This window comes from Neofelis nebulosa, chromosome 7 (assembly GCF_028018385.1).
Source record: "Neofelis nebulosa isolate mNeoNeb1 chromosome 7, mNeoNeb1.pri, whole genome shotgun sequence".
NCBI lineage: Eukaryota > Metazoa > Chordata > Mammalia > Carnivora > Felidae > Neofelis > Neofelis nebulosa.
The window spans coordinates 40,370,840-40,383,819 of record NC_080788.1 but is presented as its reverse complement, the minus strand read 5'-3'; the positions used below and the strand labels follow the sequence as shown (position 1 = coordinate 40,383,819).

At 39.1% G+C, this 12,980-nt stretch overlaps 1 protein-coding gene across 5 annotated transcripts in view; it reads right to left on the bottom strand.

Moving 5' to 3' along the window:
* Positions 1–12,980, bottom strand: part of DPP8 (dipeptidyl peptidase 8) — a 67,890-nt gene that overhangs the window by 10,186 nt on the left and 44,724 nt on the right. For 4 of the 5 annotated variants that reach the window (XM_058737343.1, XM_058737345.1, XM_058737344.1 and 1 more), the window contains 5 exons: positions 9,973–10,125; positions 9,593–9,728; positions 7,946–8,091; positions 1,541–1,687; positions 60–212 (listed from right to left, as the gene is read on the bottom strand). In XM_058737343.1, coding sequence (XP_058593326.1) covers positions 60–212; positions 1,541–1,687; positions 7,946–8,091; positions 9,593–9,728; positions 9,973–10,125 — 735 coding nt within the window. Of the gene's footprint in view, positions 1–59; positions 213–842; positions 1,012–1,540; positions 1,688–7,945; positions 8,092–9,592; positions 9,729–9,972; positions 10,126–12,980 lie in introns of those variants that run through there. The other variant, XM_058737347.1, reaches the window with a different exon arrangement.

Sequence of the window (12,980 nt, the reverse complement as noted above, 5' to 3'; positions counted from 1 at the left end):
TCAATTTATAGAAAATTCTACCCTTACTACAAAAAGAAGTACAATAGGAAGTCACATACCCTAAAGATATCCGACCTCTGCATTAATGCCATCAGGGAGAGGTATCCTCCATAGGACCAGCCATGGATGCCCACACGATCTAAGTCAATGAAATCATATTGAGAAGCTAGATATTGGAGTCCTTCCACCTGATCGTCAATTTCTATTTGACCCTGTCAAAAAAGGGAGAACATTTCACTCACTGACGAATAGAAGTCTCCTTGTAAGAGTGCTTTTAAAACTGATAAATGGGTTTTACTAAAAAATACCTGTAGTTTTTAAAGAATTCATTATCAATTGACATTCTGTTGGCCGAAAAAAAATTTTTTAACTCTATTTAGAGAGAGGGGCCTATAGCTTCCATTGCTAGCCAGTCCAGAGTTTTGTAACCCCTTAGTCATAAAGTTCTTTCCTACTAAGACCCAAACTGTTCCTGGTATATGGGTATCTCCCCTTTCCATTTGTTCTGTTGTCTGCTAAGAGGTCAGCATCTTCCTTGTAACAAGCCTTCCTATACCCAAAGACAAAAAATTAGCCCCCTTAAGTGGTTGACTAATTTTACTTCTTTTTAAAACTTAATGCACTAAAGCAGAAGGAATCACTCTTGAGGTCTTTCCTCCTATTTCCCCGTTATCGATTTCTAGGAATTGAACATACACTATTTCTTTAAAGTCCTATTAAGTCCTAATTCCTACCACCACCACCCTGTCTGTATTACTAGGCCTGCCAGTGCACACAATCTCACTTCACTGAGCCAAAAACAAAAATAAAAACAAAAAAACTTACATGAGAATACAACATAAGGTCAAAGAACTGGCTGTGGGAGAAAATCCCATGTCTTACTCAGCATGTCCAATACACTGGCAAACACAGTAACTGCCTTACTGTGTAAAAGGAACATCGGATTCTCATCATTTCCCAAAGCAGCAGAAAGGACATGGGGCATCTCTAAAAGGTAGCATTTAAAGCTTCCTGTAGAGAGAAAGAGGCTTGTCACAAGGAAGGCACTAATCAGTTGATTTCTCTCTTCACAGAGGACAGAACAAATCTCAATTATTCCTCTCAATAGGGGACAGGATGCTGAAAACTAAATGGTGCTGCCTTCTGGCTAAGCTGGACATACCAAATAGAAAAAGAAGGTACTTCTGTGTAAAAGTGGTTCTATCTCAGCTCCCCGAAGTTACATACAGGTGGATGTGAACTAGCCTAGTGAATATCAAGTTGCATCATCCCTCCCACCCCTGAACACTCTCGCTCTCCCTCCCTCTCTCTCTCTCTGTCACACACACACACACATACACACACACACACACACACACACACTCTCTCTCTCTCTCTCTCTCTCTCTCTCTCTCTCTCTCTCTCTCTCTCTTTCTCCATCTCTTACGGCCCCTTCCCCCAACTCACTCTCTCTCTCTCTCTCTCTGGGACTTCACACCAAACAATGAACCAAAAAAATATAAATGTCTTAAAAAAGAAAAATGTTTGTATGCTCACACACCATTTTATATTTAAAGGCGCCTTCAAATTTAAGCCCTCGGTGACAGGATCCCCTGTTGTCTATCACTACAACCACATAACCCAGAGAGGCTAGGGTATTCAAGCGGAAATACTTGACTCCTTTAAATCGATTATTCACCAACTGCACCTGAGGAAGAAATACAATTTCAGTGAAATTTATTATATGGTAATATAAAAAAAGCATTAAGTGACAGGATGCTGTGAAAAGTAGAAAGCTTGAATTTTTTGTATTATTTTGCTTTTAGAACGAAATTTTATTTTCTTGTGGCAAGAACACTTATCACAAGGTGTGCCCTCTTAACAAAAATTTAAATGTACAATATAGCATCATTAATTGTAGGACAGTAGGATAGAAATCTCTAGAACTTATTCGTCTTGCATACTTGAGACTTTATGCTTGTTGATTAGGAACTCCCCATTTCCCCCCTCCCTGACTTGTTTTTAAATTAACTTGATATTCATTACATACAAGACAAGAGATTTAACCTATCCCATAAAAGATTTGATAAAATCATTACCGCTACCCTAAAGAACTATGCAATTCAGATGACAGAGACAAGGATCATTTTTTCCTCCCTATCTCTCTCTTCTGGGACTGTCCCTGACTAGCAGTGGAAAAATTCAGTATTTTAATGAAACACTGTGACCAGCTCAGCTTCCTTTCTCCTGTGACACAAATCAGTGCAAAAGGTAGGATAATTCTTAAATCGCTTTATCATCCTAGAACCTACACCTCAAAATGACTGAGAAATTAAATGTAGTTTAGTGCCTCAACAGAAATAAACTAGTGAAAAGAGGACTTTAATTAGAGGAAAGAAACTGAGAGAAGTTCAGTGTTTGGTGGACACTAAGACCACACATTAAACTACGACAAAAACGGTTCTGGCAAAAATGAAAGAAGTTTTTTTCTGGCTGAAACCAATGGGAAAACCAAGTCAGCCACAAGTTAAAAAATAATCAACACATCTTCACACAATAACTATATACTGAGCATTTACTGGGCTAGACTGGTGTGCGTGTGCTGTGTGTCTAGAGATTCTTCTCGTTTTGAACTTCTGCATATTCAGTGCCACTGTAACCACTGTAACAACGGCCAAACTGGTCTTCCTGTTTCTACTCTTGCTCTCCTACAGTCCACTCACTTGGTAGCAGAGGGATGATTTTTAAATGTAAATTTGGTAAGACTATAGCTTAGCTCCCTGAAACAGTAAAGAGTTTAGATCTTATTCTAAGGTCCTTACCATTGCCTTTGAAATCTTATATTATCTGACCTTTGGCTATTTCTCTGACCTCATCTCGTACCAAATCCCTACTTACTAGACTCTAACCCTATTATCAACCATATCAAGTTGACTCTAATCCCCAGGACCTTGACATTTACTGTTCCCTCTGTCTGGAATACTCTTCCTTCAGATCTTTAACATGGTCATTCCTTCTCATCTTATGTACCCTCAGAGACATTCTCTGAACTTCCTATCAGAACTTCCATTTTAGTCACTTTGCCATCGTCTTTCCCAACAATTACTATTTAAAAAAATTTTTTAATTTGTTTTATTTTAATTACTTATTTTAGAGAGGGAGAGGGTGTGACTGGCAGAGAGGGGCAGATGGGGAGAGGGAGAGAGAGAAGAGAAGAGAAGAGAAGAGAAGAGAAGAGAAGAGAAGAGAAGAGAAGAGAAGAGAAGAGAAGGGGAGGGGAGGGGAGGGGAGGGGGAGAGGGAGAGGGAGAGGGAGAGGGAGAGGGAGAGGGAGAGGGAGAGGGAGAGGGAGGGAGAGGGAGAGGGAGAGGGAGAGGGAGAGGGGGAGAGGGGGAGAGGGAGGGAGAGAGAGAGAGAGAGAGAGAGAGAGAGAGAGAGAGAGAGAGAGAGAGAATGAATATCTCAAGCAGGCTCCATGCTCAGCACAGAGCCCAAAGTGGGGCTTGATCCTACAACCCTTTGATCATGACCTGAGATGAAATCAAGAGTCGGATGCTCAAGTGACTGAGCCACCCTCCAAAGAGCACTTCCATTATATGAAGTTATATCCTTTATATGTCTACTCATTTATTATTTTCCTTATTTAGCTCCATGAGGGTGGGACCTCAGTCAGACTTGTTCGCTATGGTATCCTTGCTGCCTAAAATAGTACCTGGGACACACTAGGAACTCCAATAACTATTTGCTGAATGAATGAATAAAAAATACAGACAGGAGAATGATGTTTTCCCTTTCTTTAAAAAAAAAATTATTTTTTAAAAACTTGAATTCCAGTATAGTTAATGATGTTTTTCCTTTCTATCTTGGGAGAAGGGGCAAAAAGGAAGGGAGCGGAAAAAAGTACTAGACATAAAACACAAAATAACTATGTAAAGAAAACTACTTCAGTTCACTTCTTTGCCTGTTGTCATGCAAAAAAAATGGCCTCAATTGCCTGATATGAATTTCCCTTGAGAGCCAGTGTTTTCTGCCTTTGTAGCCAAAGCCCTGCTACTTCTGGAAGAAGGAACTTAAACGTAATGACCTCTGGCACTGAGGATTCAAAGTTCTTCTTCAGTATCCACTCTTCAAAACCTGTGTCCTGCTATCACTTAGGTCGCTCTGTTGGGCACTTCTATTTACAGAATGTGGCACATAGGAAACATCACAAGGATTTGTTAAATGAACATTTAAAACATACAGCTGTTATCAATGAAGAGTTTAAAGAACTAAGCCTGGATGACTTTAACTGGAAATATTTGTTGCTTTTCTTGGATTTCACTTTTGTGCAACTACAGACATTGTTGCATTTAGTGACAAAGTAATCCACTTCATGTTACAAATTGCGATACTGTTGCCAATCAACAGATTTCCACTTTGCACTGAATATACTCGGAGAAAGAACACAGTTTGGATTGCTTACAAGATTTAATCAAAGTTCACAAGGCTTTCTATGCTATTAAAAAAGATGTGGCCTTGGGGTGCCTGGGTGGCTTAGTTGGTTAAGTGCCCAACTCTTGGTTTCGGCACAGGTCTTGATCTCAGTTTTGTGAGTTTGAGCCCCATGTTAGGCTCTATGCTGGCAGTGCTGGGCCTGCTTGGGCTTCTCCCTCTCTCCCTCTCTCTCTGCCCGCCCCCCCCCCCCCCCAAACTTGTGCTGTCTCTGTCTTTCTCAAAATAAATAAGTAAACTTAGAAATAATAATTAAAAAAAGATCTGCTCTTGTATTAAGGAATATCTTCATAATTAACCCAAATGGAGTCAACAAGAGGATGGATAATCCCAGTGCGTTGAAGGGCCAGAGGCATTCTATCATGCAAAGTCTCTTGGGGAAATCTTGCAAACTGAACAGAGTATTCTGAGAAGAAACTGTTTCTGTAGGTGTAAGTATAGTTGTACTCATAAAGTACTCTAAACAATTAAACAATTTTATTTTAACTGCATTGGCTAAGATTTTTTATTATGGTAAAATATACATAAAATTTACCATTTTGACCATTTGAAGTGTACAATTCAATGGCATTAAGTATTCACCCTGCTGTGCAACCATCACCACTATCCATTTCCAGAACCTTTTCATCACCTCAAAGAGAAACTCTGTCTCTTATTAAATAACTTCCTATCCCTTCCCCAGTTCCTGGCAACCTCTATCTACTTTCTGTCTCCATGAATTTGCTTCTTCTAGGTACGTCATACAAGTGGAGTAATACAATACTTGTCCTTTTGTGTCTGGCTTATTTCACTTAGCATAATGTCCTCAAGGTTCACCCATGCTGTACCATGTGTTTGAATCTCCTCCTTTTTTTTTTTTTTAATTTTTTAAAATGTTTATTTATTTTTGAGACAGAGAGAGACAGAGCATGAACGGGGAAGGGGCAGAGAGAGAGGGACACACAGAATCGGAAGCAGGCTCCAGGCTCTGAGCCATCAGCCCAGAGCCCGACGCGGGGCTCGAACGCACGGACCGCGAGATCGTGACCTGAGCTGAAGTCGGACGCTTAACCGACTGAGCCACCCAGGCGCCCCTAGAATCTCCTCCTTTTTAAGGCTGCACAATGTTCCATTATATACCACGTTTTGTTTACCCATTCATATGTCAAAGGACACTTGGGGCGCTTCAGCTTTTGGCTACTGGGAATAATGCTGCAATGAACATTGGTGTGCAAGAATCTGTCCAAGTCTCTGCTTTCAATTCTTCTGGGTATACACCCAGAAATGGAAGTGCTGCATCAGACTTAACATTATGTTTAAAGAACTGCCATATTATTTGCCACAGCAGCTGCACCACTTTACATTCCCATCAGCAATGCATGAGTTCCAATTTCTCCACGTCCTCAGCAACATTTGTTATTTTCCTTTTTTCTTTCTTTTTTTTTCATAATAACTATCCTAATGAGTGTGAAGTAGTATTTCATTGTGATTTGGATTTTCATTTCCCTAATGACTAGTGGTGCTGAGTATCCTTCTTTGTGGGTTAGACTTTTTAAACATAATTAGTAATGAGGAATAATATAAGGATTCCTTTTGGCTTAAAAATCTACACAAGCAGTTAGTTTTTATAGTGTGTTTGTCACATACCTCATATATCACTTCTTCACTGGAAAGGAGAAACATCCTTCTTACTCAGCCTTAATATCAAAATAACGTAACAAAAACATGTAAAGCTTCTGAGAGTATCCTGTAATTTCTCTCTTGAATTTCTTTGTTTTAAGCCTTTTTTTAAAGTTTACAAAGATTCAGCTTCATGTTTTTAATGGAAGGCTAATTTAAATGTTTATGATTTATGTGTAGATGAGTATAATACAAATGTGAATCGTGTTTGAAAAAAATCTTAACGATGGCAAAGTGATTTAACTTGATATATGATCATCATTGCTGAGATTTTGTGGCTTATGTAGTTATTTTGCTTTTATTTTTTGGATGTCCTTTTCTTTCTTTTCTTTCTCTCTCTCTCTTTCTTCCTTCCCCTTCCTCCCTCTCTGTTTCTTCCTTTCTCTCTCTCTCCCTCCCTCTTTCTTTCTCTTTCTTTCTTTCTCTCTCTCTCTTTCTTTCTTTCTCTCTCCTTCCCTCTCTCTCTCTCTCTCTCTCTGTCTCTGTCTCTCTCTCTCTTTCTTTCTTTCTTTCTTTAGCTCTGGGGAGCCTGGGCAGCTCAGCTGGTTAAGTGCAGCTGGTTAAGTGTCCAACTCTTGATTTTGGCTCAGGTCATGATCTTATGGTTTGTGAGTTTGAGCCCCATGTTGGGCCCCACAGTGACAGTGTGGAGTCCACTTGGGATTCTCTCTTTCTCCTTCTCTCTCTGCCCCTCCCCTGCTCTCTTTTTCTCAAAACAAATAAACTTAAAAAAAAATAATAAAGCTCTACACCCAATGTGGGGCTTGAACTCAAGACCCTGAGATCAAGAGTCGCATGCTCTACCAACTGAACCAGCCAGGCACTCCAATTTTTGGATATCTTAGCATCTAAATACATTTCCAAATACTGGATAACTAGGTATAATTATAAAGGATATTTACTGCGTCAAGAGCTGCACTATAAAAACAGTGTAATTATATTCTAATTTCTTCAAGGGCCCAGTTTAAGATAGTCAATAGACATTTTTAAAAAGTGCCAATTAACCAATGCACCTACCCCAAATACTTTATTTACTCTGATAGTCAACAGAATTTACTTAATATTTACATGCTAATATTTCATCCAGAAAAAGGAATATCACAGTGTAAACTCTTATAGTGTTGAATAGAAGTTTAACAGTTGCCTTAACTAGATGACAAAAATATTCTAGTCTGCTTGAGAGATATAGACTTAGAATGGAGAGAGGTAACTCATTAGGCTACCAAGGCTTCTGCAAATATCTATTAAGATTCTTTTTACTTACCAAGACAGTTAACTATTTAATTTCATTTCCCAAACAAGATTCTTCTCTACATAAAAGACAACATATATACCTACTGACATGAATATTTCATTCTCCAATGACTGTTACAGTCCTACTGTAAATTAAGAAATTGACACTTATTTACACATTAGCCGTGTAACAAAATCCAACTTCTAAACAGGAATTAGAACATAAGCCAGAGTCAATAACAGCAGAGGCCCAACAATGTTCACATCTTAACTTAAACAATTGACGAGACATTTAAAATACAAATCACCACCTCCCCCCAAAAATATGCGTGTACACACACATACACACACACACACACACACACACACACACGTATGCATATAAATATGCCCACCTGAGAGGTGGGTGGAGGGATGAGTGAAATAGGTGATAGATATCAGGGGATTAAGGAGTGTACCTGTGATGAGGGCTGGGTGATGTGAATTGTTGATTCATTATACTGTACACCTGAAACTAACATAACACTGTATGTTAACAATACTGGAGTCAAAATAAAAAAACTAAAATAAATAAACAGGCCCACCTGAGGACCACCATATATGAACAGCACAGTGGGGTATTTCTTTCCAGGTTGTAGATCATGAGGTTTGTACAGCATCCCATACAATGTAAATCCAGTAGTACTTTCAAAAGAAAAAATTTCTGGAGGGGTATAGTCAGGCAGAGGACCTATGAGGAGATAACAAAAATGAGCATGTAAAGCGAGTTCTTACGGGAGCTCTAAAATCTGCGAGCAAGGAAAAGAAACCATAACCCACAACTCTACACACAAATAACTGACCATCTCCCTTTCAGGTGGTCAGCAAGAAATTAAGCAAAAACATTTATTCTCAAAAAAGAAAATCTACTGAACATGTCACATTACCTATTTCAAAAGCAGATACAATGTATTCTGACTAGTCCGTGGAGCCTAGGAGGTATTTAGATGCAGCACTATACAAATACTTAGTACTTGGTTCAGTGTAACTTAATGATGGTTAAGCCATATATCTGATTAGAAAGTGGAAGCACAAATTTAACTCAGTCAATTTAACTTGCTCATAGCAGGTGCTCAATAAACATCTGTTTCTGATCATTAGAGAATAAACCTAACCAGGACCCAGAAAAAAAGAAAGTTACAATCAGTCTTTGGTTTACCAAAGCTATAGAGACCTACCCTAAGAGTGTATATTGGATGATGTTACAACCTAAGCAGAGATCGTCACCATATTACAAATCCTACTTGTGGACAACAGAACATACCCTGTGGTTTTGCATTAAGTTCTTAATCCCTTAGCACATATTCATGAGTGAAAATACTTAACAGGAAAAAGAACTTGGGGAGAAAGTAGACTAAAGATATGCAAGATTAGTCCTTTTTTTTAAAGAAATCAAGCATTTAAAAAATAGTTAATTCTGTGTTCTTCACTCTTACATAGAACAAGCGTTCTATCTTTTATTAAGATGGCCATTACAAATGCTTTAAAAGAAAGAAAGCTGCCACTTGGTTATTTGTTTATCTGGGAAATCATCCAAACATGTGAACAAATAGTTTTCAAGCTGATATTGTGACTATTTTATTCTTATTTTCGAAAAGGCCTTCCAGGGGTGCCTGGGTGGTTCAGGCCGTTGAGCATCCATCCGACTTTGGCTCAGGTCACAATCTCATGGTTCATGAGTTTGAGCCCTGCATCGGGCTCTGTGCTGTCAGTGCAGAGCCTGCTTTGGATCCTCTGTCCACCCCCCCACCCCGCCTCTCTCTGCTCCTCTCCCACTCATGCTCTCTCTCAAAAACAAACATTAAAACAAACAAACAACAAACAAGAAAAAAAGGTCTTCCAGGGGGCACCTGGCTGGCTCAACTGGAAGAGTGTGCGACTTCTGATCTCAGGGTTGTGAGTTCGAGCCCTACATTGAGTGCAGACATTACTGAACTTAAAACAAAACAAAAACAAAACCAAAACAAAACAAAACACAATCTTCAAAAAGGCCTTCCAGACCTGCTCCTGCCTGAGTGGGAGGTTAATGCATCTTATTTGGTGGTTGATAGAATAGGAAGGGTGGGATCAATCAGGAACTCAGCAGCTCAGGGATAAGTGGTGGTAAGAGATGAGAAATGTGGACATATGAGACAGGTTTAGTGCACTTATGTACTAATCCTACTTAAAATCAGGTTCAGGGAAATGAGTACCTGCTGAATCCAAAATGGTGGCCCAAAATTCCTTTGTTTTGCAAGTTGGGTCATCTTCAGGACTTGATAGCTTGTAAAGGGACACACAGTGTGGATTCTTCTGGTTACTATACTTACTTATAAAGAAGTCACAATGCTAGAGAAAGGAGAAACAATTACATTTTCCCTCATGGTGCCAGAGCAGGAGTATGGTTAAGAGTCTGATCATTTATGTCCATATATGATGCTAAAGTTAAAACCTGACTTTTTAAAGTTTTTCTTCAGAGAGTCAGACTTCTGCAGGCCAATTTCACTGATTTTCACATTACTCAAATGGAGTATTATATGAGCAGAGAGTTTTTTAATTGATAGGAAACCCTTTTCCAACAGGGACTTAATACCTGGCTGATGCAGCAAGAGTGGGAATAGCCACGGTCAGTCAGCCTTGTCACCTCTCCAGGATTTACATAACTGACCACATACAGGTGATGTTCTAAAGGAGAGTCCTTGGTGCCTTCAAAATACACCAGTTTCCTGACTTCATCAACCTGGATCTGCCAAAAAAACAACAACAGAAAAACCAGTGCTAGCAGGACCTTGGCAAGGGCCAGTAATTCAACAAACAATTTCCAATCATTTGAGTCACCCTTTGACTTGTGCCTCTTAAAAAATTTTGCCACAAATGTTAATAAACCTGAGTTGGTTTTGCTTATGACTTATACCTAAGAATATATCTTTCCCGGAAAGAAAAGGACACTCGAATTGCATGCTATTATTAGAATTTCCTATATGGTAAAAATGTGTGCTTTTCTTAAAATACAGGAGTTATTTCAATAAAACATACCTTATAGGGAAAAAAAATTCCTACATTGCAGGTTAGGCCAACCATTCATACGTACTTAAAAGACTCTAACTGTAACATTCTGTATTTTTCTCAGTGCAGTATTAACTTAGGCAGTACTTTTTTGGCCTTTTGTACAAACTTGCAGAAGTATTTTATCTATTGGGTTGGGAAATAAGTGAACTCAGTTTCAATACTGGTATAGTTTGTAAATAAATGTAGGTGAGATCTTTTTAAGTCTTTATTCAGAACTCAAAAAACTAAGTGCACTCACAGCTGAATTCACTTCATATTCTTCCCAAATTACAGTAAGTGTTTAAATAAATGGCTTTTATTGTCTCTTTAAAAAAATCTACCAACCTACTCAGTGTTCAACGAAATTCAAATTTTTTAACACAGCAAAGAAAACATGGATACATTTACAAAAGCAAGTATTTTCAAATGCCACATTTTCTCCAGGAAGCTTCTTCATTATCAAATATATTTTAGCATACACAGGAACAGAAACACAGTTGAGATTAAGTAAGCCCATATGAGATATACAGAAAGGATACAAGTGATAGGAAATGCCAGAACAAACATTCATGAAGCTTCACAGGTATGCATTGATCTGTGCAAAAGGTTAGGACAGGTTCTGCTCTGGACCTAGCAGCTGGGGGTCAGGCCTTTCAAAACTGAAGAAGTAACTGGTTAATTTCTCACCCCGGATTACAATGGTATTTTTCTTTGTTTCATGTAACTACCTTATTCAAGAAAAGTATCAGAATCACTTTGAGGGTCTTGTTAAGCAGAGGGCTGGATCCCATCACCATTATTTCTTTTTTAAATGTTTAATTATTTTTGAGGGAGGGAGGGAGGGAGGGAGGGAGAGAGGGAGGGAGGGAAGGAGGGAGAGAGAGAGAGAGAGAGAGAGAGAGAGAGAGAGAGAGAGAGAGAGAGAGGCAGAGAGAGAAGGAGACACAGAATCCAAAGCAGGATCCAGGCTCTGAGTTTCCAGCACGGAGCCCAACGCAGGGCCCAGACTCACGAACCGTGAGATCATGACCTGAGCTGAAGTCAGACACCCAATTGACTGAGCCACCCAGGCACCCCTCCCCCATTATTTCTGACTCAGAAGGTCTATGGTGGGCCTGAGAATTTACATTTCTAAAATGTTCCCAGGAGATACTGAGGCTGGGCAGTTGGTCCAAGGACCATACTTTGAGTACCACCTCAATAATGAGTACATGGGCTTAAAAGTCTCAAAGCATTAGCCAATTGCTGCCATTAAATATTTTTGGGTGGGAGGGGCACCTGGGTGACTCAGTTGGTTAAGCATCCAACTTTGGCTCACGTCCTGATCTCATGGTTTGGGCCCTGCACTGGGCTCTGTGCTGATAGCTCAGAACCTGTGGCCTGCTTCAGATTCTGTGTCTCCATCTCCCTCTCTCTGCCCCTCCCTGGCTCATGCTCTGTCTCTCTCTCAGAAAGTGAATAAACATTAAAAAAATAATAATAAAAAAAATCTTTGGGTGAGAACAAGGTCACTGGCAAAAGCAGAGAATGAAGAGGTAACTTAAAAAAATAAAGCAGGGATAGAGGGGAATACAGAAGGGTAAGAAAGAGAGACACAAACACATTACATAAGTAAGCATGACATAAAGAAGAAAACTGATACACATAATGGCAAGTAGCAGGAAGATGTTTAGGTTGCCCAAATGAGGTTCAGATTTACATAAATACAATTCTGGGGTTTCCTTAAGTATTATCCAACAATTACAAAGCAGGAAGTTTACATCAGTGTAATTTTTTGTTATCAGAACTTCTAATCAGTGGAAATCAAACTTTAACAGTTGCCTATGATATTCTAAAGTTTTTACCAACAAAACCAAATCTGAGATGTGGATCTTCACTTTTTCTCCTTCATCACATTGGGGACTATGAGTGACTTCTAGAGTAGCCAGTATACCAGTATACATAATCCTTCAATAAATCTCCAAATCAATTTGAGGGAATCATCAGCCTTCACTAAATCCTGGTAGCATGTATCAACTTAACTATGTATCACACCTATAAAGGATGAAGTTCTTAGAGATCTCATGAAACTGACCACCTAACTGAAAGTCGAAACAAACACAAAATACTGTGAAAGGCAAAAGAATGAGAATTCACCGAAATGATACAGAAAACCGCACACTGAGAGGAAACAGAGGAAACATTTTCCCCCTTTTCCCTATCGGTCTACACTCTGTACATAGGTCCATCACTCTTGGCAGGTGGTGGATAAAATTTTACATTTGTGAGATAAACAGGTAAGTAAAAGAGAATCACTACCTCAGAAGTAATAAATGCAATTTTTAATGTAGAAATGACATGAGCAGTCTATAAGAGACACAAACATAATTTTCAAACAATATCCCAACTCACTTTTGCAGACTCAGAAAGTATGGCCCAGCCCCTTCCTTGTTAAGTAGCAACATTATATTTGAAAACACTGACCTTAAGTAACCAGTACACATCTGATACCAGAGCTATAAAATGGGGGAGATTTAGAACTTAACCGAAGATTTTTCCCTTCTAACAACTTGA